Source organism: Pan paniscus, chromosome 20 (assembly GCF_029289425.2).
Source record: "Pan paniscus chromosome 20, NHGRI_mPanPan1-v2.0_pri, whole genome shotgun sequence".
Classification (NCBI taxonomy): Eukaryota; Metazoa; Chordata; class Mammalia; order Primates; family Hominidae; genus Pan; species Pan paniscus.
In genome coordinates, this window is record NC_073269.2 from 15,680,787 (window position 1) to 15,708,251 (window position 27,465).

At 52.0% G+C, this 27,465-nt stretch overlaps 1 protein-coding gene across 8 annotated transcripts in view; it reads left to right on the top strand.

Annotated features, from left to right (window-relative positions):
* DNM2 (dynamin 2) overlaps nt 1–27,465 on the top strand; it is a 113,347-nt gene that overhangs the window by 42,049 nt on the left and 43,833 nt on the right. For all 8 annotated transcript variants that reach the window (XM_034944902.4, XM_063599872.1, XM_034944901.4 and 5 more), the window contains exons 3-7: nt 12,024–12,173; nt 15,254–15,457; nt 16,669–16,767; nt 22,579–22,739; nt 26,191–26,333. In XM_034944902.4, the coding sequence (XP_034800793.1) occupies nt 12,024–12,173; nt 15,254–15,457; nt 16,669–16,767; nt 22,579–22,739; nt 26,191–26,333 (757 nt within the window). The remainder of the gene's footprint in view (nt 1–12,023; nt 12,174–15,253; nt 15,458–16,668; nt 16,768–22,578; nt 22,740–26,190; nt 26,334–27,465) is intronic.

The following is a 27,465-nucleotide window of genomic DNA, read 5'->3' on the forward strand; positions in this document are numbered from 1 at the left end:
GAGAACGAGTCATTCCCGCATGTCATCCACGTCCCAGTTTCTACTCAGCATGTCACCAGTTGTCCCCCAGATATCTGGCTGGTTTTATAGCTGCTCTGCTCAATCCCATGCTATACTCTTTTGTAATCTCTTCTTCTCTTTTCATTAAAGCAGCCTCCCCATAATCACTTTTTAAATTTTTTTTAAGAGAGAGGGTCTCACTCTGTTCCCCAGGCCGTGCAGTGGTGTAGTCATAGCTCACTGCAGCCTCGACCTCCTGGGCCCAAGCAATCCTCTCCAATCAGCCTCTCAGGTAGCTAGGATTACAGGTGCACACACCACCACACCCAGCTGATTTTTTTTTTTTTTTTTGTAGAGATGGGGGTTATGTTACCCAGGCAGGTCTTGAACTCCTGGCCTCAAGCAATCCTCCTGCGTCAGCTTCCCACAGTGCTGGGATTATAGGCATGAACCATCACGCCAGCCCTCTACCATTGCTTTTTATTTTTATTTTATTTATTTATTTATTTTTTGAGACAAAGTCTTGCTCTGTCGCCAGGCTGGAATGCAGTGGCGTGATCTCGGCTCACTGCAACATCTGCCTCCTGGGTTCAAGCGATTCTCCTTCCTCAGCCTCCTGAGTTGCTGGGACTACAGGTGTGTGTCACCATGTCTGGCTAATTTTTGTATTTTTAGTAGAGATGGGATTTCACCATGTTGGCCAGGCTGGTCTTGATCTCTTGACCTCGTGATCCACCCACTTCGGCCTCCCAAAGTGTTGGGATTACAGGCGTGAGCCACCGCGCCCGGCCACCATTGCTTTTTAATCAGACTTTGACTCTTAGGGAGACCCAGCCTGTTGAATATAGTATGGCCTATGTGTGGATTTTTTCCTGTTCTTTCCTTCCGTGGTCTCAGTGTATTTCTATTCTTCCCACCCGAGGCTGACATGAGGTGGGCGTATATCCCAGCTGGAAACCCCCTCGGGCCTCCTTGGGAAGGATCTTGGGTCAGAAGCTAGACCCGGGAGAGGTAAGGGTCTCCGTGCCCCTTCCCTGCTAATCTGCAACATCAGCTCTGGGCATTCAACACTCAGTTTGTGTTAATGTCTCCTTGCGGCCCTTTTAAATACTCTCACACTGGGAAGGCAGCTGACATACACACCCACATTCTACAGATGGGGAAACTGAGGCTTAGCCATGCTGCCTGCCTTTCCAGTGGGCCCCAGATCTGGGACCTGCATCCAGGCAGATCTGACCTCAACGCCAGCTCTCAGCTTGGCCTCCCAAGACTCCTCACTTTCGTCCTCTGGCCCCGCCCAACCTGGCGAGAGGGCGTGTCTCCAGTGAGAGACAGCAGCCGATTGGCCCACCACCTCTTCTTTATGAGCTCTGCTATTTCGTACGCCACCGATGGGCCAATGGGCTGCCACCTCTGGGTTCAGGCGTCCAATCAGCTGTGCCAGGAATGGGCAGCCCCAAAGTCCTGAGAGTCACTATAGAAATCAGTCTTGGTAGTTTTCTGTTTCCCATTGAGCAGGGTGGGGGACAGATGTGCAAACTGCATTTTTATTTTATTTTATCTTATTTTATTTTGAGACGGAGTCTCACTCTGCCACCCAAGCTGGAGTACAGTGGCGGGTGATCTTGGCTCACTGCCACCTCCGCCTTCCAACTTCAAGCAATTCTTATGCCTCAGCCTCCTGAGCATCTACAGGCATGAGCTACCACGCCCGGCTAATTTTTTGTGTTTTTAGTAGAGACGGAGCTTCACCATGTTGGCCAGGCTGGTCTGGAACTCCTGAGCTCAAATTATCTGCCCGCCTCGGCCTCCCAAAGTGCTGGGATTACAGGCGTGAGCCACTGGGCCCGGCCACAAACTGCATTTTTAATGAGTCCCTGGTGATGCTGCCAGTCTCTGGCCACACCACTGGGAGAGCCTGCCCTGCTTGGTTTAGGCTTGGAGCGGAAACTGCCCAGGTTCCCAACCCAGCTCCTAGGGAGGGACCACCACTGTGTTTCCTGTCTGGACAGTGATGACAATAACACCACCTTGTTAGCCTTAAAGCACACGTTATTTACTACATGTCGGGGAGGAGGGGAGAGCAGCAGGCAGAGAGCCTTGGCCAGGAGGGAGCACAGAGCGCAGGCCTACCCAGTACCTGATCCAGATGAACGATGATGGGTTCCTGATGTCTGTCCCCACCTTACAGAGGAGGGAGCCGAGGCTTCCTGACCACTTGCCTTAGGGCACATGGGAACATTGTCTTTAAAGCCCACCCTTAAGCCACCTCTTGGGGGAATGTGGCCTTAGGTCAAGGTGTGACTTGACCAGATCCTGTGGCTGTTGGTGGAAAAGGGACCACAGGGGCCAGTGCTGAGGCCAGTGCCCTGGAGGAGGCAGGAGTAGGTGCTGGAAGGGGTGGGGGCAGGTGGGGGATGGGTGTGGCAGCTGTGGTGGAGGTGGATGCATAGTTGCATCCTGTTGGGCTGGTTGAAAAGGGAGTTCCAGAAGTGTCCCACATGGGTGGGGCCTTTTCCTGCCTCCCAGCTTGCACCCCTCAGCCCCGCCTGATCATGGCATTTTCAGTCTCTGTCTCCTTTTTTGTTTTGTTTTGTTTTGTTTTTTTTTGAGACAAGGTTTTGCTCTGTGGCCCAGGCTAGGGTGCAGTGGCACGATCTCGGCTCACTGCAACCTCCACCTCCCAGGTTCAAGCAATTCTTCTGCCTCAGCCTCCCAAATAGCTGGGACTATAGGCGCACACCACCTAGCCTGGCTAATTTTTGTATTTTTAGTAGAGACGGGGTTTTACCATATTGGCCAGGCTGGTCTTGAACTCCTGGCCTCAAGTGATCTGCCCACCTTGGCCTCCCAAACGGCTGAGATTGCAGGCATGAGCTACCGCCCCTGGCAAATTTTTAAATTGAGATGAAGTCTTGCTATATTGACCAGGCTGGTCTTGAACTCCTGGGCTCAAGCAATCCTCCCATCTCAGCCTCCCAAAATGCTGGGATGACAGGGGTGAGCCCCTGCGCCCGACCAGGCTCCAATCTCTTATTGCTCCAAGTAGGTGCCCACTTGGTGCTGGGCCTTAGCTGATCTCCAGGGAGGCAGCGTGAGCACCTGGCATGGTCCCAGCCCCCGAGCCCAGCCTGTGAGTGTCTGTTGGATTCACCTTGGGGTTGGGGGCCCAGAGAGAACATTCTAGGTAGGGAAACAGCATTAGCAAAGCGGTGTGGGGAGGCGGTGAGGCTTGGGAGGGGCCAGAAGGCAGGAGGGACTGGGACTGGCAGGCATGTTGAGGATTCAGGCAGTGGGAGCTGGGGTGGCATGCATGGTGGCGGGAGACCACTGGCTGCCATGTTCAGGAGGGACAGTCAGGGACCAGAATGCAAGCGGGGAGTGGGGGATAGGGAGTGGCAGAGAGGCTGGCATGGCGCCAGGCAAGAGGCAATGGGGGCCTGGCCCTGGTGGTGCCGGCAGATGCCAGGCAGTCTAGACTGTCTTCCAGGCGAGGCATTAAGCAGCATAGGCACCCTGGCTGGGGGAGGTGGGTGGGAGGTAGGACGCCTTACTAAGAGGAGAGGAAAATGAACACATTGCGGGCATCAGTGATTGCTGGGGCCGGCGGGGCCTTGTGGGGTATACACCAGACCATGTGGCTCCTAGGGATTGGCAGCTGGCTCTCTGTGACCAAACTCAGAACCAGGCTGCCACCCTTTACTGGCCCGGGACTTGTTAAAGTGACTTCCCTCTCTGTGCCTTGGTAGCTTCATCTATAAAATGGGGGTGATGGTGGCGCTGCCATCGTGGCCATGGCACCCCATTGGCTGTGGTATGCTGTCTCTTCCTGTGGGGTCTGATGTCCAAAGACAGGGCCCCCAGGGCGCAGCCCACGTTCCCCTTTGGTTCCCGCAGCTTGCCCTCATTCCAGCCATCCCCAGTGAACCATAACTTCCAGCCATAGAAGTTTAAACATTACCTAAGACCATAACCACCAGGAAGTTTGGTGGCCCATGGGTGAACCCTGCCCTCATTGGGAAGCAGCCCCGTAAACTCTGAGTGCCTGGGACTGTTCCTGTGTGGAATGTGCACAGTGAGGCCCTGTGAACCACCCCTCCCCACCGCCCTTGGCCTTGAACTGGCCTTTGGTGTGCTCACCGGAACCAAGGAAGAGATGTCAGGACCTGGCTCCAGGGCTTCCCATTGGCCTCAGAATCAAATCGAGCCTCTTTCTCAAGGCCTTGTGGCCCTTCCTTGCCAGTCTCTGGGACCTCACCTCCTCCTGGTCCCCAGCCACTGCCACCATCCATCTCCCTCCTGATTCTCAGGCCCAGCTTGCTGGTTCCCACTGCTGGGCCTCTGTGCTCACTGTGCTGCCTGCCTGGAACGCCCTGTTCCCTACCTGCCACTGTCTGCTGCTCACCCGCACCTGGTCACTTGCCACCTTCGTTCCCCGGTCCCCGGCAGCACGAGTTATCCTGTTCTTGTTTTTTCTTTTTTTTCTTTTTTTTTTTTTTGAGATGGAGTCTCACTGTCACCCAGGCTGGCGTGCAGTGGCGCCATCTCAGCTCACTGCAAGCTCCGCCTCCCGGGTTCACACCATGCTCCTGTCTCAGCCTCCTGCGTAGCTGGGACTACAGGCGCCCGCCACCTCGCCCGGCTAATTTTTTTGTATGTTTAGTAGAGACGGGGTTTCACCGTGTTAGCCAGGATGGTCTCGATCTCCTGACCTCGTGATCCGCCCACCTCGGCCTCCCAAAGTGCTGGGATTACAGGCGTTAGCCACCACACCCGGCCTGTTTTTTCTTAATGGACTCTCTCTGCGCCAGCACACGAGAACAGGCATGTAGATCGGCTCTCCCAGCACAGGGCCTGGCGCCGAGCAGGTGCTCCACATGCACGGCCGAGTGAACAAGCTCAAAGGGCTGGTGCTGTGCCCCTTCTTGCCTACTGGGCGGGAAGTGATGGGGGTTACTTTACCAAGCATCTTCCCCTGGTGAGCCTGGTCCATCACTCTGCCATTCCATCTGCAGCCTTGTATCTAGAGAGCAGACCAAGATGGCGTGCGTCAGGCTGTGAGCTGGCTGGGATGCCAGCCCAGGCTGACACCTTCCCAGTGGCAATTTGTCCTGGACTGGGAGATATTTGCGTATTGCCTCGGATTAGAGAGAACTCAAGGGCTAAATGGGCATGGGAAGTGTTGTGTGCTGTGCCCACTTCTTGGTCTGCTGAAGGCTCTCAAAAGTCCTGCATGAGTGGATCCTGCCTGCTGGCATGGTAGCTAGGGTCTCCTGATGGTGGCTGATCCCCAAGTTGCTCCCCCTGGTCCTGCCTGCCAACAGCAGGTTTGGGAAAGGCAGATCTCCTCTCCTTGCCTTCAGGGCCAGCCTCGTCATTGTGTTCTTTGCTGGGGGAACGGTGAGAAGATCCAGGGCAGAGCCCCAGTGTGCAAAGCACTGGGACCCTAGCCCAGCCCCTGAGGGTTCCCTGAGACTAACAGCTGAACCGTGTTTGTGCTCCTGGTGGGATTTGATCGCAGTCGTATGGGAGCCCCGGCACTGGGTTCTGTGTCATTGCATTTTGGGGAAACTGAGGTGCTGAGAGAAGGGTAGGAACCCGGAGCTGGGTGTCGCTAGGCTGTGAAACCACGAGGCACCCCGAAAACTCTCCTCCCTCTCTCCCTCTCCTCACCTCCCCAAACCCTGCTGTCTTGTCTGTTGGGCTGAAGGCAGGTCTTCCCAGCAGGACCTCGGCATTTCAAAATTCTTAAGTAGTGCCAGCGGGCACGTGACCAGTGTGCTTTGAAGATAGGGAGGGCCATTCTCTGACCAAGGGCCTTCGGTCACTCTGGGGCTCCACAAGCTCCTTTGAAACAGGAGGCTCCGAAGACCTCCAGGGTCTCCAGGCCAGAGGTGACTGTGGCCTCTGGCAAGGGGCTGCTTCTTCATGTCCCAGGCCCCCTGACCCTGAGAAGGTGGCAGCTTGAACCTGTGGCTCCCTTCTGGGGACACCTTCTCAAAGGGCCTGAGGTGCAGGGGATTGACTGTTTAGCACAGTGGGGCCCCAGTTGGGGGTTCCTGGGAGTGATGTCCTCCTAGGTTAGAGCACAGATTCTTTTTTCATGGATTTTAATTAAGCAGCTGCTGTATACGAGATGCTAGGGGGAACTGTGATCACACCAAGTCTCTGCTGTCTCAGAGCTCCAGCTTCAGTAGGGGACACAGGCTTGGGAGGGAGGCAGAACCTCTCTCTGGAAAAACCTACAAGTACAACCAGTGGGCCCACAGTTAGGAGGCCCTGTGGTGGGCGAGGACGGCTGACTCCCTGGCCTTGGCAGCGTGATTGCTGGATGACTGCCCAGATTAATCCTTTACTCCTGCTGTGTGCCAGGCTGGGTCCCTCAGAGTCCCCAAGGCCTGATCACATGCCAGCTGCGAACCTCTCTGAGGGGCCCGGGCTGACCCTCCTCCCAGGGAGCCCTCCTGGCTCAGGGTGCCGGGTGACAGTGGGGGTGTGTGTGGAGCTATCAAAATGCTTTGCAGTTTGCCGAGGAATTACAGGAACTGGCTTTGGTATCTGGAAATGCCCTGTCTGCAGAGGGTGGCTGTGGGGTGCAGCTTGATGGCAGGGACCGGGACAGGCAGAGCCAGGGGTGGCTCAGTGGCTTGGTGGCTGGGCCTCGGCTGCTGCTGCTGTGGACAAGTTGACAGGGAACTCAGTGTTAAGGCCTCTGGCTGATTCTTTGGGCCAGTGGATTGTTTAAAAAAAAAAAAAAATCATCTCATCTCCAGCACTTGAGCGCATGCAGCGCTCCAGAGGCCCAGGCTAGGCCCTCCACTCTATTTCTCTTTTTGTCATTGTTTTGAGACAGGGTCTCCGGCCTCCCCTTGTCATCCAGGCTGGAGTGCAGTGGCATGATCACAGCTCACTGCAGCTTCAACCTCCCAGGCTCAAGCAGTCCTCCCACCTCAGCCACCTGTGTAGCTGGAACTACAGGCTTGCGCCACCACGCCCAGCTAATTTTTAATTTTTTTGTACATGTAGGATCTTGCTATGTTGCCCAGGCTGGCCTCCAATGATTCTCCCACTTCAGCCTCCCAAAGTGCTGGAGTTACAGGCATGGGCCACTGCGCTCGGCCTGGTGGAAGCTTTTAAACCTCTATTGGGCTGGGCATGATGGCTCATGCCTGTAATCCCAGCACTTTGGGAGGCCGAGGTGGGCGGATCACCTGAGGTCTGGAGTTCGAGACCAGCCTGGCTAACATGGTGAAACCTCATCTTTACTAAAAATATACAAATTAGCCAGGCGTGGTGGCATGCGCCTATAATCCCAGTTACTTGGGAGGCCGAGGTATGAGAATAGCTTGAACCGGGGAGGCAGAGGTTGCAGTGAGCCGAGATTTCACCACTGCACTCCAGCCTGGGTGACAGAGCAAGACTCAGTCTCAAAACAAACAAACAAAAAACCTCTGTTGACCTGGCATTCAGCATTTACTTTCACCATGCCAGGGAGCCCTGTGAAGAAAGGCAGGCAGCTGCAGCGGACCTGGTCGGTGCCTGGGCCTTTTTCTCTGGTGTGGTTCTGTTGCTCACTGACCCACTAGGGAAGAAACAGTTTTCTGGCACCTGCTGTCCATATCCTTCGCCCACATGGAGGGGTTGGCCGACAGCAGAAGGATCTTGGAGGAGAGATCACAAAGAACAGCCCCTGCTGGCCGGGCGCGGTGGCTCACACCTGTAATCCCAGCACTTTGGGAGGCCGAGGCGGGTAGATCACAAGGTCAGGAGATCGCGATCATCCTGGCTAACACGGTGAAACCCCGTCTCCACTAAAAATACAAAAAAATTAGCTGGGCGTGGTGGCGGGCACCTGTCGTCCCAGCTACTTAGGAGGCTAAGGCAGGAGAATGGCATGAACCCAGGAGGCAGAGTTTGCAGTGAGCCGAGATTGCACTACTACACTCCAGCCTGGGCGACAGAGCGAGACTTCGTCTCAAAAAAAAAAAAAAAAAAAAAAACAGCCCCTGTCTTCTCTGATCCCCTGTTGGTTCCCAGCCTGCATGTGACAACCGGGGAAGGTGCCGTGCTCCAAAGTCTGGCATGTGAGTCTGGCTGCCTGGTTCCAGCCCCATCTCGTGTCTGCCCCTGACTGGGCGGACTTGGGTCAGGCAGGTGGTCCTTCCTGGGCCCGTTTCCTGGTCCCTGCGTTGGGGAATGGCCTGAGGTTCCGGGGGAACCTTTTGCAGCTCAGACACCTAGATTCAGCTTGCTGGGGACGGGGGGTTGTAAATGTCCCCTGAAGCCTGTGGCAGCCGGGCAGGCAGAACCTCCATTTCTCACCTAACATGCATGAGTGTGCCCTTGGGGACACAGCAATGACCAAGGCAGATGGGCGTCCCTTCCCTGGTGGCATGGACATTCAAGGTAAAGCTCTCTATATTAGATTTCTTCTCACCCTTTGTCAGATGGTAGTAAGTGTTATGGGGAAACGAAGGCAGGGGAGGAGGGGGCTGGGTGGAGCGGCTGCTGTGGGGAGAGAGACCTGCAGGAGGTGGGGATGCTGTGTGACTTGAGAGAGTAGCTTGCCCTCTCTGGGCTCCTGCCTGTGTGTGCTGGGGGAACGATGGCGCCCACTGCCCCTGGTGCTGTCTTTGCCACATCATTCCTTGGGGCCTTCTGCCCACCAGCTGCTCAGACCGTAGCTGTGCTGGCTGTGCTCTTCCCGTGCAGGTATTGACTCTGAGTCCTCATACAGCCTGTTATGATGCGCATTTTATAGATCAGTAGACTGAGACCTGGGCAGGCCCTCTGACTACAGACTGAGCTCATTACTGCACACAGCGTGCTGCCAGTACATGCTGGGCTCTGGGGTGCTGGAGCCGCAGGTCCTGGCCCCATCAATACAATCCAAAGTGAGCTGGCTCTGATGAGGAAGAGGCCAAGATGCCCCACTCAGGGAAGTCTTCCTGGGAGAGGTGGTAGCCAGGCAGACCTGGGAGTAGGAGGAGGTAGGGCTGGGCTTTGTAGACACCACACTTGGCGGGACAGAGGCCTGCTAGGGAGAGGGCCTGTGTCCTTGCCACCAGCCCATCTTCCACGCCATGTCCCCCTGCACTCTTTGAAGGGAGATGGTCTCTTTTGGGGCTAAGCTGGGGTCCTGGAGCCAGAAGAGAACTGAGATTTGCTGTGGGGGGTTGGGAGCTGTTCCATTTTTAGTGGCTGCTACAGGAAGAGCAGCCGAGTGTTTCCCCTTGTCCCTGCAGAAGGCTGGAGTGTAACTGTCCTTGGGAACTGGGTCAGCTGATAGCAGGGCTGGGGGTGGGGGTGGGGATCCTGAATCCTCCAGCAGACGTCCTCATTGCCCCTGATCTGGGTGGCCAGTGCCTGTGCTGGACACGGTCCTCAGTCATCGGAGCCCACTGAGTCTCCCCCTGACCCTGCAGAGAATTTCAAAGAGGCGAAGTTATTTCCAGTGGCCTCACAAAGGCTATCTGGCTTAGGAGCCATTACCTGAAGCCAGAATTTCTGAGTTCCAAGTCCCAGCTCTATCACGGAACTTGGCCCAAGGCCCTTAACCCCTCTGGGCCTCAGTTTCCTCATCTTTGAAATGGGGATCTTAGAGATGCCTACCTGTCAAGGGACTTGTGAGGCGCAACGGGACCACACGCAGGGCCTGGCCAGAGTGCCGTAGTTTCTTCGGTTGCCATGATGGGACGGTGAAACTGCTCACACTCTTCTTTCTGCCTTGAAGATTCTAGACCTGGCTGCGTGTTCATCTCCCTTTTTGCCTTTGCTTGAGGCAGTTTATGGCATGGCTGTGTTATTCACGTCGCCAGGTCTCCTCCTGGTGGACGTTGAGGCCATTTTCATTTTTTTACTCTTAAAAACGACAGGGCAGTGCGCATCTTCGCATCTCTGGGGTGGGTCAGGTCTCTGACCTCTTTGCCAGTGTGACTTATTACCCCTTTCTTTCTTTGTTTTTCTTTTTGAGACAGTGTCTTGCTCTGTCGCCAGGCTGGAATGCAGTGGTGTGATCATAGATCATAGCTCACTGCAACCTCCAGCTCCTGGCTCAAATGATCCTCCCACTTCAGCCGATATTAATCCGTTTTCATGCTGCTGATAAAGACGTATTTGAGACCAGGCAATTTACAAAAGAAAGAGGTTTAATGGAGTTACAGTTCCACACAGCTGGGCTGGGGAAGCCCCACAATCATGGCAGAAGGCAAGGAGGAGCAAGTCACATCTTATACGGATGGCAGCCGGCAAAGAGAGTGAGAGAGCTTCTGCAGGGAAACTCCCGTTTTTAAAACCATCAGATCTCGTGAGACTTATTCTCTATCACGAGAATAGCACGGGAAAGACCCACCCCCATGATTCATTGATCTCCCACTGGGTCCCTGCCACAACACAAGGGAATTATGGGAGCTACAAGATGAGATTTGGGTGGGGACACAGAGCCAGACCATATCAGCCTCCCAAGTAGCTGGAACTACAGGTGTGTGCCAACATGCCTGGCTAATTTTTTAAATTTCTGTAGAGACGGGGTCTCACTGTGTCACCCAGGCCGGTCTTGAACTCCTGGGCTCAAGTAATCCACCCTCCTCGGCCTCCCACAGTGCTGGATAATAGGCGTGAGCCACTGTGCCCAGCCATTTCCCCCTTATTTTTAGCATCACTACAGTAGCTGTGATCTCTGAGCTTTGGGGATATCCCCTCCCCAACATTTTACTCTGAAAATTCGAACATCTGGAAACGTCAAGGCTTTGTACAGTGGATACCTGTGTACTCGGCAGCCACCTTCCGTGATGAACATGCCTTATATTTGCTTTGTCCTCAATCTGTGATTCGGGACTGGATTTCTCTGGTTTCCTGGTGGGACCCACACTGCTTGTCAATTACTTATTTTGTTCCCCTTCATCCCAGTCTTGCTGTGACTTTCAGATACCCCCGGGTCTTATATACACTCAGGGTTATACCCAGAAAACATTTCTCCTGGGGGATTTGTCTCTAGGTAGGGGGCCCTCTTGAATAGTCAGGGGGAGAAAGAAAGACTCAAGACCAGCTCTGAGGAGGCGGCAGGGGTGCCCCTTCCCTCTACCTTGTGGGCTCCTTGGGGAAGAAGGACAAGTGAGTGCCATGAGAAATACCCCTGGGGATTTTGTGGAGCTGGAATGTGCTGGTGGACCATGAATCCACAAGGACTTGGGCATCGAACTCCCTTGACTGGGACCCACAGCAAGGGAGGCTCTGCAGCATCACCTTAATCAAATGGACTCACCCTCTCTGGGTGATGTATCCTGGTTCTTCCTCTTCTGTTCATCAGTCAATCAACAAATAAATGGCTGGGCGTGGAGGCACATGCCTGTAATCCCAGAAACTTTGGTCATTGGTTATGTCTACCTGTTTATTTTTGGGGGAGGGGGATTCATAATATGTCATGACGTATATTAACAGTTTGCAAAGTGCCACATGGGAATGTAATCTTCAGGATCTGGAAAGAGGCTCAGTCTATTCAGTCTATAGGAACCCCCACCTCCCCCAAGACCCTTGTCATGAGAACGAATCTCTCACTCCCCAATTCCTAGAGTGACGATGATTGGGTCATTATTTTCTTTTTTATTTTATTTTATTTTATTTTATTTATTTTTTTATTTTTTTGAGATGGAGTCTTCTCTGTCTCCCAGGCTGGAGTGCAGTGGCGCGATCTTGGCTCACTACAACCTCCGCCTCCCGGGTTCAAGCAATTATCCTGCCTCAGCCTCCTGAGTAGCTGAGACTACAGGCATGTGCCACCATGCCAGGCTAATTTTTTGTATTTTTAGTAGAGACAGGGTTTCACCATGTTAGTGAGGTTGGTCTGAATCTCCTGACCTTGTGATCTGCCCACCTCTGCCTCCCAAAGTGCTGGGATTACAGGCGTGAGCTACTGCGCCCAGCCTGGGTCATTACTTTCATTCAACAAAGCATTTCTCCCTGCAGTCCATGCGCACCCTGCCCACAGCTCTTTCTCATTTTCAGCATCTCTCTTCCCTTTCTAGAACATGCCGAGTTTTTGCACTGCAAGTCCAAAAAGTTTACAGACTTTGATGAAGTCCGGCAGGAGATTGAAGCAGAGACCGACAGGGTCACGGGGACCAACAAAGGCATCTCCCCAGTGCCCATCAACCTTCGAGTCTACTCACCACACGGTAGGCAGCACGGGTGGGGACCCATCACTGACCGTTTCTGGTCATTCATGGACAGTGCTATGGGTGAGCCTGTGTACTTCCACTCATGGGTATCATGTGCCCATTCACAAACAGTTGATATTCACACGCACATAGCCCCTTGATCTGTATCTTCCCACTTGTGCTAGGTATGTAGTACCCAGACCTCTGTCTCAGCTTGAAGAAAGAGCATGCCAAGAAGTTGTTTGGAGTGGTGGGGGATTGCAGCCATTTCCCCCTTTTACCAAGGGCAGCCACCACTTGGCTCAAGGCAGCCAGATCTGCTGGTGCCTCAAGAGAGGCCAGAACCAGTCTTCTGTAAAATATCCTGGGTTTTTTTTTTTTTTTTTTTGAGACAGAGTCTTGCTCTGTTGCCCAGTCTGGGGTTCAGTGGTGTGATCTCTGCTCGCTGCAACCTCCGCCTCCCAGGTTCAAGCAATTATTGTGCCTCAGCCGCCCAAGTAGCTGGGATTACAGGCATGCACCACTACACCCAGCTAATTTTTTTTTTTTTTTTTTTGAGATGGAGTCTCGCTCTGTCGCCCAGACTGGAGTACAGTGGTGTGATCTCAGCTCACTGCAGTCTCTGCCTCCCAGGTTCAAGCTATTCTCCTGCCTCAGCCTCCCAAGTAGCTAGGACTAGAGGCAACTGCCACCACACCTGGCAAATTTTTTGTATTTTTAGTAGAGATGGGATTTCACCATATTGGCCAGGCTTGTCTCAAACTCCCGACCTTGTGATCTGCCCACCTTGGCCTCCCAAAATGCTGAGATTACAGACGTGAGCCGCCGTGCCCGGCCAAAATTTTTTTTTTTTTTTTTTTTGAGACAGAGTCTCGCTCTGTTGCCCAGGCTGGAGTGTAGTGGCGCAATCTCCACTCAATGCAACCTTCACCTCCCAGGTTCAAGCAATTCTCTGGCCTCAGCCTCCCGAGTAGCTGGGATTACAGGTGTGTACCACCCTGCCTGGCTAATTTTTTTTTTATTTTTTATTTTTTTTATTTTTAGTAGAGACAGGGTTTCACCATGTTGCACAGGCTGGTCTCGAACTCCTGAGCTCAGGCAATCCACCCACCTCGGACTCCCAAAGTGCTAGGATTACAGGCGTGAGCCACCACGCCCAGCCCATTCAGCTACTTTTTTGTATTTTTAGTAGAGATGGGGTTTCACCATGTTGGCCAGGCTGGTCTCGAACTCCTAACCTCAGGTGATCGCCTGCATCCGCCTGCCAAAGTGCTGGGATTACAGGCTTTAGCCACCTTGCCCAGCCAAATATCCTGATTTTAAAACTGCATTCAAACAGCAGCCCGGGGCCATAGACATCCTCTGGCCCAGAGGCACAGATTGCTACCACGATGGGTTCCTTGTGATAAGTTTTAAATTTGTTTTTCAATAAATGACACCTGCATGTGGCTCAGAATTCAAAAATTACAGAAAGGTATATCGCAAAAACCTACCTTGTCAACCAGTTTTGCACACATATTTTAGGTTCTTCAGATGACAATGCAAACATGAGCTGGGTGTGGTTTCACACACCTGTCATTCAAGCTGCCTGAAAGGCTGAGTCAGGAGGGTCACTTGGGCCCAGGAAGTCGAGGTTGCAGTGAGCTATGATCACATCTGTGAATAGCTACTGCACTTCACCTGGGTAACATAGCAAGACCCTCTATCTTAAAAAAAATGTGTAAGCAAAAAACATGTAAGCAATTGTGATTGTATCTATGTATATGTTGTGTATGTGTTTATCACTCCTTTTCCTTAAATTGTTAGCATAACATAAAAATCACTTATGCTTTTTTTGAGATGGAGTTTCACTCTTATTGCCCAGGCTGGAGTGCAATGGCGCAATCTCGGCTTACCGCAACCTCCACCTCCCGGGTTCAAGTGATTCTCCTGCCTCAGCCCCCTGAGTAGCTGGGATTACAGGCATGCGCCACCTCACCCGGCTAATTTTGTATTTTTAGTAGAGACGGGGTTTCTCCGTGTTGGTCAGGCTGGTCTCGAACTCCCGACCTCAGGTGATCGCCTGCCTTGGCCTCCCAAAGTGCTGGCATTACAGGTGTGAGCCATTGCGTTGGCCTATGCTTTTTTTTTTTTTTTTTTTTTGTACGCCTCTCAGAATGTTTCTTTATTCTTTTTTTTTTTTTTTTTTTTGAGACAGGGTTTAACACTGTTGGCCAAGTTGGAGTACAGCGGTGAGATCTTGGCTCACTTCTTCTCCTGGGCTCAGGCGATCCTCCCGCCTTAGTCTCCTGAGTAGTTAGGACAACAGATGCACACCATCATGCCAGGCTAATTTTTTATATTTTTGGTAGAGGTAGGGTTTCGCCATCTTGCCCAGGCTGGTTTCGAACTCCTGAGCTCAAGTGATCTACCCAACATGGCCTCCCAAAGTGCTGGGATTACAGGCATGAGTCACCGCGCCTGGCCTCATCCATTTGTCTTTTGTTTTTGTTTTTTTGAGACAGTCTTGCTCTGTCGCCCAGGCTGGAGTGCGGTGGTATGATCTCAGCTCACTGCAACCTCCACCTTCTGGGTTCAAGTGATTCTCATGCCTCAGCCTCCCGAGTAGCTGGGAGTACAAGTGTGTGCTACCACGCCCAGCTGATTTTTGTATACTTAGTACAGATGGGGTTTTGCCATGTTGGCTAGGCTGGTCTAGAACTCCTGGCCTCAAGTGATCCACCCACCTCGGCCTCCCAAAGTGCTGGGATGGCAGATGTGAGCCACCGCACCCAGCCTCATCTGTTTGTCTGTAATGGTTCTTTGGTATTGGCTGAATGGATGGGCTGAAATTTATTCAGTCATTTAGATCTATTCCAGTCTGAACTGTCCTGATTTAGAACTGCGTCATTGAAATGGAGTAGGTAGAAGGTATCTGTAGGATAGGATCCTAGAAGGGGAGTTACTGGATCAAAGGTGTGGTTCAGGCGGAGTGTCAGGCGACATCCTCAAGTCTGAGCCCCGCGCAGGAACTTTGGTAGTCAGCTGGGTGGCTGCGGGCCTGTTTGTGCCTCCCCTCTCCTGGCTCTGAATGCCTTTCCTTCTGGTTTCCCTCCCAGTGTTGAACTTGACCCTCATCGACCTCCCGGGTATCACCAAGGTGCCTGTGGGCGACCAGCCTCCAGACATCGAGTACCAGATCAAGGACATGATCCTGCAGTTCATCAGCCGGGAGAGCAGCCTCATTCTGGCCGTCACGCCCGCCAACATGGACCTGGCCAACTCCGACGCCCTCAAGCTGGCCAAGGAAGTCGATCCCCAAGGTAACCCTGAGCCTAGGGCAGTCCCCTCTTCCAGGTGCCTCTGAGCACGGGACATGCCCAGCATCCTTGGTTCCAAGTCACTGGCGTTCTCTTTAATCCATGGCCGCTGTAGGAAAAGGCCTCCTGGAACACGGCACTTCCTCCGAGAACCAGCAGTGCTGGTGGGCATCCCCTGGGAAGTCACTGTGTGGCAGTTGGACGGTCCTCCTTGGACATGGCAGTGCCCATGTTGCCAGAGTGGGAAGCTAGCCTAGGGCTGAAGGAAGGGCCCAGCGCTCCATCGCCCAGATGCGATCTTAGGTCCCATCTAGCTGTTGCTCTGCTCCCTGAGACATGGTCCCCTCTTAGTCAGAACGGGAACTTCAGTCCTAACCCAGATAGCTGATGTGAGGACTGTTGAACGTTTGGGTTGTTTCTGATCTTTGCATGGTGAGATCGTCTATTTCCCTTCGAGTTGACACCCCTGGGCCCCTCTAGTCAGATCCTTCTACTGAACCCTCACTGCAGAATGTGAGCAGGAAGGGGCCCCAGGGAGGGCACAGCTGTGGCCCCCTTGATGCCCAAATTGGCACCCACCAGAGATCTTCACTCTGGCTTCCATCTGTCCCCAGTGTCTCATGCACATGCCACACATATAACACACACAGCTAGCACAGAGCCAGGCCCTCAGCCCCTGGGGGAGCAGTTGATCTGCAGAGGTGAGACTTTGCTAGAAAGACATCCTTGACTCTGGAATGACTTGTGGAGAGGTGGAATTGGATGGGATGGTTTCCAGAGTGGAATTTTAGCCATTCAGGCAAGAGGTAGCCCTGGAAACAGTCGTGTCAAACTCAAATGTTCCCTTGGGACTTTGCCGGCACCTGGAAAGTCCAGCATCAAAATCTGGCCCAGGAATCACGTTTACGTGAGGTTTCCCAAAGCCTGCAGCGGCAGAGGTTGTCCTTAATAACACAAATGACAATAACGGCCAGCATTTGTTGAGTATTTGCCGTGTGCCAGGCTCACCCTTATGACCACCCTGTGAGATCAGGGCTGTGACCATCTTCATTCGACATGTCGGAAACTGGGGTCCAGGCCTGTGACGTTCTGGCTTTCCCAGGTAATGTGACCTGGAAGTTTCAGGGCCAACTGGACCCCAGGTGGCTTGCAGCTGCCAGCTGATGCTCTTTCCTGGTGGCAGCCTCTGACCTCTGACCTCTGGGCTCTTTCAGGCCTACGGACCATCGGTGTCATCACCAAGCTTGACCTGATGGACGAGGGCACCGACGCCAGGGACGTCTTGGAGAACAAGTTGCTCCCGTTGAGAAGAGGTATGGCTTTGGGAGTGCTGGGGAAGCAGGAGGATGGGTGGGGTCCTTATCATTACTGAAACCCCAGCACCTGTTCCCTGCCTGCCTGGAAGTCATTGCTTCTCCATTTCACCGTAACTCCTTCTTTCTTTTCCCTTTGAGCTATGTATCTTTTTCTTCAGATTTGTATGCATTCGTTTTTCAAGTGCACAATTAACACCTGCTGGTTTCTGAAACATTAGAAAACAAGTGTATAGAAAGAGGAAACTAAACTCACCCGCAGCCACACTTCCCCCAGACAGCCACTGGTGAATCTGCAGCTCCCAGCTCCCCAGGGTTTATAACTTTAATTAATTTTTTATTACTTTCTATTATGAGCCTTCCCTTCCCTTTTCCTTTTCCTTTTCCTTTCCTTTTCCTTTTTGTTTTTTGAGACGGAGTTTTTGCTCTTGTCACCCAAGCTATAGTACAGTGGCACAATCTTGGCTCACTGCAACCTCCGCCTCCCAGGTTCAACTGATTCTCCTGCCCCAGCTTCCTGAGTAGCTGGGATTACAAGTGCGCACCACCACGCCCAGCTAGTTTTTGTATTTTTACTAGAGACGGGGTTTCACTGTGTTGGCCAAGCTGGTCTCAAACTCCTGACTTCAGGTGATCCACTTGCCTGGGCCTCCCAAAGTGCTGGGATTACAGCCATGAGCCACCGCACCCGGCCTATTATGAGCATTTTCAAACATTCCCAAAAGTGTGGAAAAAAGTTCAAAGAGTCCTCGTGGATGGCTTCCCCAGCTTCGGTGGTTACTAATATCTGGCTAATAGTGATTCCCCCAAATATCCTCACCTGCTATTATTATTTTCTTCCTGGAAGATTTTATTTTTTCATTTTATTTATTTATTTATTTATTTATTTATTTATTTATTTATGAGACGGAGTCTCTGTTGCCCAGGCTGGAGTGCAATGGTGCAGTCTGGGCTCACTGCAACCTCCACCTCCCCGGTTCATGCCATTCTCCTGCCTCAGCCTCCCAAGTAGCTGGGATTACAGGTGCCAGCCACCACGCCTGGCTAATTTTTGTATTTTTAATTGAGACAGGGTTTCACCATGTTGGCCAGGCTGGTCTCGAACTGCTGACCTCGTGATCCACCCGCCTCGGCCTCCCAAAGTGCTGGGATTACAGGTGTGAGCCACCGCACCCGGCCATCTTCCTGGAAGATTTTAACACAAATCCTAGGCACTGGCTGGGCGAGGTGGCTCACGCCTGTAATCCCAGTGCTTTGGGAGGCTGAGGCAGGAGGATGCCTTGAGGCTGGGAGTTCAAGACTAGCCTGAGCAACATATCAAGTCCCTGTCTCTACTAAAGATTTAAAAGTTAGCTGGGCATGGTGGCATACACCTATAGTCCCACCTACTTAAGAGGCTGAGGTGGGAAGATTGCTTGAGCCCAGGAGTTCGAAGCTGCAGTGAGCTATGATCACACCACTACACTCTAGCCTGCACAACAGAGCAAGATCTTGCCTCTAAAAAAAAAAAAAAAATTCTATAAATCCTAGGCATTGTAGCATTTTACACATAAATACCCACATTTCTTTTCAGATACTTCCCCTTGCCATCCCGTTTGTTTTTTTCTATACCATTCATTTGTGGAAGAAACCAGACCACATCCCACATTTGGGATTTGGCCAATTATTGTTCTCTGTTAGCTGGTAATTAGGTCAGGTTCAGGTTCAAGTTCAGGTACAGATCTTCTGATAGGAGTAACCTAAGTATTTTTTATTTTATTTTAAAAATATTTTAAATATTTTGGGTCGGGCATGGTGGCTCACACCTGTAATCCCAGCACTTTGGGAGGCCAAGGCAGGCGGATCACAAGGTCAGGAGATCAGGACCATCCTTGCTAACACAGTGACACGTTGTCTGTACTAAAAATACAAAAAATTAGCCAGGCGTGGTGGCACACACTTGTAGTCCCAGCTACTCGGGAGGCTGAGGCAGGAGAACCACTTGAACCCAGGAGGTGGAGGTTGCAGTGAGCCGAGATTGTGCCACTTCACTCCAGCCTGGGCGACAGAGCAAGGGTCTGTCTCAAAAAAAAAAAAAAAATTTCAAGCATTTTATTTTATCGGAGCAGCAGTTTTAGGTTCATAGCCAAACTGAGAGGGAGATACAGAGATTTCCTATCAGCCCTGTAGCCCACAAATCTATAACCTCCCTCACTTTCAACGTGCCCAGCAGAGCGGTGCATTTGTTAGAACTGATGAGCCTACGTTGACCCATTGTCACCACCCCACCCCACATCCATGGTTTACATCAGGGTTCACTCTTGCTGTTAGAAGCTTTTTTCTTTCTTTCTTTCTTTCTTTTTTTTTTTTTATTTGATGATGTCTTATTCTGTCACCTAGGCTGGAGTGCACTGGGACAATCATAGCTCACTGTAGCCTTAAACTCCCAGGCTCAAGTGATTCTCCGAGCTCAGCCTCCCAAGTATTTGGGATTACAGGCATGTGCGATTGCTCCTGGCTAGGTTTTATTTTGTTTTGTTTTATTTTTTTAAGACAGAGTTTCATTCTTGTTGCCCAGGCTGGAGTGCAGGGGCACAATCTCAGCTGACTGCAACCTCTGCCTCCTGAGTAGCTGGGATTACAGGCATGAGCCACCACACACAGCTAATTTTTGTGTTTTTAGTAGAGATGGGGTTTCACCATGTTGGCTAGGCTGGTCTTGAACACCTGACCTCATGTGATCCACACGCCTTGGCCTCCCAAAATGCTGGGATTAAAGGCATGAGCCACCGTGCCCAGCCTTCTTTTGTGTTTTTTTAAAGCCATTCCTGCCCTCTGGCATCTACTCTAAGCTGCGGACACCTCCTGCCTTTCCCTTCATGCTTAGCCACAGTCATTTAGAGCATTTCTTTTACTCCTGGGTTTTCCACCTCGATGTCTGAGATAGATGTGGGGAAAAGTTCAGACCTTGGTTGCCACCATCCCCCAGCACTGCTGAGACACTGAGTGGTGAGGCGACCCCGGATCCCAGGGGAATGCTGTCAGGGCTAAATTCAAAACCCTGTTTAGCTGTGAAGATCCGGGGCTGAGAAGCAAATCTGTGGCTGGCTGAGGTTTGGGGAGGATTTGCTGGTGCTAGAGAGGAAAGCAGACCCTACCCAACCCCACACCCTACTACAGCCACCCCGACCCGGCTGCCCTTGGACACTGTTAGGCCTCCACCTTGGATCCTAAGGGCCTTTGGGGTCTGTGGGCACTAGCCAGGCTGAGGATTTGGTGATATGGGCCTCTTCCCCTTCCTCCTGACTCACTGATGTCCACGGCTGCCCTTCTCTGCCTTCCTTCCTGTTTCTAAGAACGAAGGCGCTTCCACTCTCAGCTCACTTGTAGGCCTGCTCCCGTTTTGTGACCTCAGGCTTCAGAAGCCCTCCCACTGGACCCTTTTTCCTGGCGTACTAATGACTCACAACTCCTCCTCCTTTACGGGAACCCAGGCTAGGCGTGTTGGCTCATGCCTATAACCCCAGGATTTTGGAAAGCACAGTTGGGAGGATGGCTTGAGGCCCAGAGTTTGAGACCAGCCTGAGCAACACAGCAAGACCCCATCTCTCTCTTAAAAAATTATCCAGGCTGGGCACAGTGGCTCACGCCTGTAATCCCAGCACTTTGGGAGACCAAGGCGGGTGGATCAAACCCCAGCTCTACTAAAAATAGAATTAGCTGGGTGTGTTGGTGCATGCCTGTAATCCCAGCTACTCGAGAGGCTGAGACATGAGAATCGCTTGAACCCGGGAGGCGGAGGTTGTAGTGAGCTGAGATTGCACCACTGTACTCCAGCCTGGGTGACAGAGTGAGACTCTGTCTTTAAAAAAAAAAAAAAAAAAAAATCTGTGTGTGATGGTGCACATGCCTGTACTCCCAGCTACTCAGGAGGCTGAGTCCGGAGGATGGCTTGAGCCCAGGAGTTCAAAGCTGTAGTAAGCTATGATTGTGCCACTGCAATGCAGAATGGGCAACAGAGCGAGACTCCATCTCTTAATTAAGTAAATCAACCCAAATCCAAGCCAGATGCTTTTCACTGGCCCCTGCTGTTTCCTTCTTTGTGCTGTCACACAGGTGATGGTGACTTTGGCTTCACAGGGATCTAGGTTCAGATCTTGGGTCTCCTACTGTGACCTCACCTTGGCATGTCTCCGTTTCCCTCCTCCCTCTTGGATCCAAGAGAGATCTGGCGAGGATGAAGAGCAGTCACATCCCACAAGACCCTACAGGATAGATGACAGGCACCTCTCCCTTGCTTCTCAAGAGAAGCATGCACAACCCCACTACAAAGAAAATGGAGCATAGGCCAGGCGCTGTGGCTTACGCCTGTAATTCCAGCACTTTGGGAGGCCGTGGCGGGCAGATCATGAGGTCAGGAGTTCGAAACCAGCATGGCCAACATGGTGAAACCCCGTCTCTACTAAAAAAACAAAAATTAGCCAGGCGTGGTGATGCACGCCTGTAATCCCAGATGCTCAGGAGGTGGAGGTTGCAGTGAGCTGAGATTGCACCACTGCACTTCAGCCTGGGCAGCAAGAGTGAAACTCTGTCTCAAAACAAAAAACCCCACAAAACAAAAACCTAGCCAGCAGTGCAATGGTAGGCATTCCACTTGGATTCTTTGCAACAGTGTGTATTGAATTATCCAGCTTTTCTCCCCCATATACTGAAGCGTTAACTTTCAGTTCTACCTCCTTCTCGGTGTAGTTTTGGACTTTCTTTTCGGTTCCATTGATCTCTCTGGACATGAATACCCTGATGTACCCAACTGTTTAAAATATACTCGTTTGATAGTGGATTTTAGCTCTTCCCTATTGCTCTTGTTTTTAAGATGTTATTTCTTTTTTTTCTTGTGAGACAAGGCCTCACTCTGTTGCCCAGGCTGGAGTGCAGTGGGGTGATTACAGCTTGCTGCAACCTCGAACTCCCAGGCTCAGGTGATCCTCCCATCTCAGCCTCCCAGGTAGCTGGGACTATACACATGTGCTACCACGCCTCGCTAATTTTTGTATATTTTTGTAGAGATGGGGTTTTGCCATGTTACCCAGGCTGGTCTGGAACTCTTGGGCTCAAGCGTTCCACCCGCCTCGGCCTCCCAAAGTGTTGGAATTACAGGTATGAGCCACCGCACCTGGCCTTGAGATTTTTTTCTTTTTCTTTTTCTCTTTCTTTTTATTCAGTCTTGATCTGTCACCCAGGCTGGAGCGTAGTTGCATGATCTTGGCTCGCTGCAACCTCTGCCTGCAGGGTTCAAGCGGTTCTCCTGCCTCAGCCTCCCAAGTACCTGGGACTATAGTCACGTGCCACCATGCACAGCTAATTTTTTGTATTTTTAGTAGAGGCGGGGTTTCACCATGCTGGCCAGGGTGGCCTCGAGCTCCTTACCTCGTGATCTACCCACCTCAGCCTCCCAAAGTGATGGGATTACAGGCGTGAGCCACCGCTCCCGGCGTGAGCCGATTACAGGCGTGAGCCACCGCTCCCGGCCGAGATTTTTTTCTCACCTATCTTTGAATCTCAGCTTGTAGATTTCATCTGCCCCAAAGCTTTTTTCTGTCCCTGCGCACACAGGCTGGATGTGATCTCTCCTTCCTCCAAATACTTAATGTTGCTCTTCGCAGCTGCCATGTGCATTCGCACCCTCTGTGTTGTTTCTGAGTAACATGTTATGACATCTGTGAGTGCCTCGTGGGACAGGATCCATCTCTATACTTGAATCTTGCCCATCCCCGTGCCAGGTCCACTTGGCTCACCTAGCTTTGCCCCTGACCTGACTGCCTCTCCCCACAGGCTACATTGGCGTGGTGAACCGCAGCCAGAAGGATATTGAAGGCAAGAAGGACATCCGTGCAGCACTGGCAGCTGAGAGGAAGTTCTTCCTCTCCCACCCGGCCTACCGGCACATGGCCGACCGCATGGGCACGCCACATCTGCAGAAGACGCTGAATCAGGTACTGCAAGGGTTTGCACGTAGTGTGCAGTGGCATAGGCTGTGCACTGCACAACAGCTGCAATCCTCACTGGCACTTGTTTCAGGCTAGAGCAGCACTTGTTTTAGCAAAATGGGTTCAGTCCACATTTAGCCTAGGAGTTTGAGACCAGTCTGGGCAACATATGGAGACCCCATCTCTAGGAAAAATAGAAAAAATTAGCTAAGCATGGTGGCACATGCCTGTAGTCCCAGGTACTCAGGAGGCTGAGGCAGGAGGATCACTTGAGCCTGGAAAATCAAGGCTTCAGTGAGCCATGTTCATGCCACTGCACTCCAGCCTGGGCAATAGAGTGAGACCCTGTTTCAAAAACTTAAATAACTAAATAAAAGAAATGTACTTGATTCAGGGTCTGGTGAAGAGCAGATGTTCAGTGACTTGGTGCTGCTACTATTACAACCATCACTGTTATTATTACCAAAATTTTAATTACCATTGTAATTATTCAGTCATTTACCTAGAAGACTGTATGCATTGCCTGGGGTTGGTGACAGGGGGTTAATAACTCTTTTTTATTTATTATTATTATTATTATTATTATTATTATTTTAATTTTTTGGAGACACAGTCTCACTCTGTCACCTAGGCTAGAGTGCAGTGGCATGATCTTGGCTCACTGCAACCTCCACGTCCCAGGTTCGAGTGATTCTCCTGCCTCAGCTTCCTGAGTAGCTGGGATTACAGGCGTGCGCCACCACATCTGGCTAATTTTTGTATTTTTAGTAGAGATGGAGTTTCACCATGTTGGCCAGGCTGGTCTCAAATTCCTGAGCTCGAGTGATCCGCCTGTGTCAGCCTCCTGAAGTGCTGAGATTACAAGCATGAGCCACCATGCCTGGCTTATCGTTCTCTTCTTATAAGTAATAGATTCACATGGTGCATAAAGAGAAATGGAATAAAAGCTATACAGTGGGCCCGTGTGTGGTAGCAGGGGCAAGACGTTCCTCCTCGCTGTTTTCTAGCACCTTCCAGGATGGCAGCAGGGCCTCAGCAGCACTCCAGGAGTCATCTTTTCATGCACATATCAGGGGGACACAGTGTCCACACGAGAGTAGGTTCCTGTCCTTGTAGAAGGCATAATTCTAATGGGGGAGACTGACACCCAACAAACCGCCAGATAAATGCACGATCAAGAATCCAGTAGGGGCGCGGGGGCCGGGAAAAGAGCCACCCAGAGAAGGCAGCTCAGGAGAGCAAAGAGGGAAGTCAGTGTCTAGAGGGAGGGGCCCTCCAGGAGAGGAAGCTGGGGTCTGCTTACAAACGGGAGTAGGGAGAGGAAGGGAAGTAAAACTCCGCAGCTGGCTGGGGCCTCCTGAGAGCCAGCAGTGAAAAGTCCAGCAGGCCTCCAGGGAGCCTGGAGGGGGCTCAGCCTCCTTCCACGTGGGGTGCTTCCCAGAGCAACAGTGCCCCTTCCTCTCCGTTTGCTCATGACTTAAGTACCCTAGTATCCTGTCACAGACCAAGGGAAGGCCAGCGTAGCTCCCTGCCTTTCTAGGCAGCCCACATAGACGGGGGTCGATGGCCAGGGCTGCAGGGCAGGGACCCCTGGTCATAGAGGTCTTTGGGTTACCCCACTTGCTCCATGCCATAGATGTGAGGTTCCTTCATGCCTCTTTTCTAGCTCGCCAGACACTTTGTATTTATTTTTTATTTTTTTGATGATTTTTTTTTTTTTTTTTTTTTTTTGAGATAGAGCCTCACTCTGTTGCCCGGGCTGGAGTGCAGTGGCATGATCTCAGCTCACTCCAGCCTCCACCTCCCAGGTTCAAGTGATTCTCATGCCTCAGCCTCCCAAGTAGCTGGGATTACAGGCGTGCGCCACCACACTCAACTAACTTTTGTATTTTTAGCAGAGACAGTGTTTCACCATGTTGGCCAGGCTTGTCTCCATCTCCTAATCTCAGGTGATCCGCCCGCCTTAGCCTCCCAAAGTGCTGGGATTACAGGCGTGAGCCACTGTACCCATCCTGGCCTTCCCCTCAACCCCAGACAGAGTCTCGCTCTATTGCCCAGGCTGGAGTACAGTGGCACAATCTCGGCTCACTGTAAGCTCCGTCTCCCGGGTTCACACCATTCTCCTGCCTCAGCCTCCCGAGTAGCTAGGACTATAGGCACCCTTCACCACACCCGGCTAATTTTTTTTTTTTTTTTGTATTTTTAGTAGAGACGGGGTTTCACCGTGTTAGCTGGGATGGTCTCAATCTCTTGACCTCGTGATCTGCCTGCCTTGGCCTCCCAAAGTGCTGGAATTACAGTGTGAGCCACTGCCCCCGGCCCATGCCCAGCCTTTTTGATTTTTCAGACAAGGTCTTACTCTGTTGTCCAGGCTGGATTGCAGTGACACAAACATGGCTCATTGCATCCTCAGCCTCCTGTACTCAAGCGATCGTTTTGCCTTAGCCTCCTGAGTAGCTGGGACTACAGGCGTGTGCTGCCACACCTAGCTAATTTTTAAAACTTTTTTTATCTTTCGTAGAGAGAAGGTCTCACCATATTGCCTGGGCTGGTCTCAAACGCCTATCCTCTAGTGATCTGTCTCAACCTCCCCAAGTGCTAGGATTACAGGCGTGAGCCACTGCACCCTGCTTTCTCTGTTGTAGGACAGATGGCCAAACTCTGCTTTACACTTTGCAAGTATAGGCTGATTTTATGGCTTTGTTTTTCTTTTTCTTTTTTTTGAGACAGAGTCTTGCTCTGTCACCCAGGCTGGAGTGCCATCGTGTGATCTCGGCCCACTGCAACCTCTACCTCCCGAGTTCTTTCTCAGCCTCCCAAGTAGCTGAGACTACAGGCGCCTACCACCACACCCAGATAATTTTTGTATTTTTTGGTAGAAACAGGGTTTCATTGTGTTGGCCAGGCTGGTCTCGATCTCTTGATCTTAAGTGATCCTTCTGCCTCAGTCTCCCAAAGTGCTGGGATTGCAGGTATGTGCCACCGTGCCTGGCCCACATTTGTCTATTTTGAATCTTCCTTGCTTCTCTCTGTAGATGCAGATGCAGCTGGGGAGCTCATCTTGAGTGCATTCTCCACCTTTTCAGGGGTGATCTTTCCATCTTAGTTTGTAGGGCCTGTCCCCATGTGTGTTCATTGGCCCTCGTTTCCGTGGTCTGGATGGACTGTCCTTGCAAGCTGTTGCTTGTCCTCCAAGGCGTGGATATGCCCAGTGCCTGATGTCGGCCCCGTGGGCTGTTTGTAGCCTCTTACACTCATGGGCGGCTCCGTGCCGTCTCCTTTCCCAGACATGAGTGTGTCTGTGGCTTGATTTATCTGTTGCTGTCTCTCAAGGCTGTGTGGTGTGGTGGCCGCATAGTGGCACCCTGGTGTTGGCCCTTGGTTGGGGGAGTGTGTCTGCCACTCCCTGGTATCCTGCCCATGCCACCCTTTCTGATCTCTGACCTCTCTCCTGCAGCAACTGACCAACCACATCCGGGAGTCGCTGCCGGCCCTACGTAGCAAACTACAGAGCCAGCTGCTGTCCCTGGAGAAGGAGGTGGAGGAGTACAAGAACTTTCGGCCCGACGACCCCACCCGCAAAACCAAAGCCCTGCTGCAGTATGTACCCCGGCACCCACCACCACCACCACCCTGGCCCCGCCTTCCATCAGCCACAGGGCCCCCTAGGCTGGGCACCACTCATCACTCGTCCACTCACTGATTCAGCAGACACTTGCTGCAAGCCTTCTGCGTGCCAGGCTCCATCCTAAGCATGGCATTCGCCCCAGTGGAGGGGACAGGTGTCCATCCCTGCCCCTGGAGTGCTCAGAATGGGGGGAAGTGGGACGAATGGGACAAAAAATAAGAAAGAAAATGTGTAGTGTGTGAAATGTCAAAATATGAAAGTGGTGCTAGTGCGGGAGTTGTCGGGAACAGCCTCCTTTAGAAGGTGAGCATTGGCCGGCCAGGAGCGGTGGTTCACGTCTGTAATCCCAGCACTTTGGGAGGCCAAGGTGGGTGGATCACCTGAGGTCGGGAGTTCGAGACCAGCCTGATCAACATGGTGAAACCCCGTCTCTACTAAAATTGCAAAATTAGGCTGGGCATGGTGGCTCACACCTGTAATCCCCGTACTTTTAGGAGGCCGAGGCGAGCGGATCATGTCAGGAGATGGAGACCATCCTGGCTAACATGGTGAAACCCCATCACTACCAAAAAAAAAATACAAAAAATTAGCCAGGCATGGTGGTGGGCGCCTGTGGTCCCAGCTACTTGGGAGGCTGAGGCAGGAGACTGGCGTGAACCCAGGAGGTGGAGCTTGCAGTGAGTCGAGATTGTGCAACTTTACTCCAGCCTGGGCATCAGAGTGAGACTCCATTTAAAAAAAAGAAAAAAGGCCAGGCGCGGTGGCTCACGCCTGTAATCCTAGCACTTTGGGAGGCTGAGGTGGGTGGATCACCAGGTCAGGAGATTGAGACCATGGTGAAACCCTGTCTCTACTCAACCTACAAAAAAATTAGCCGGGCGCGGTGGTGGGCACCTGTAGTCCCAGCTACACAGGAGGCTGAGGCAGGAGAATGACATGAACCCAGGAGGCGGAGCTTGCAGTGAGCTGAGATCACGCCACTGCACTCCAGCCTGGGTGATCGAGCGAGACTGTCTCAAAAAAAAACAAAAAAAAAAATGCAAAATTATCCAGGCATGGTGGCACATGCCTGTAATCCCAGCTACTTGGGAGACTGAGGCAAGA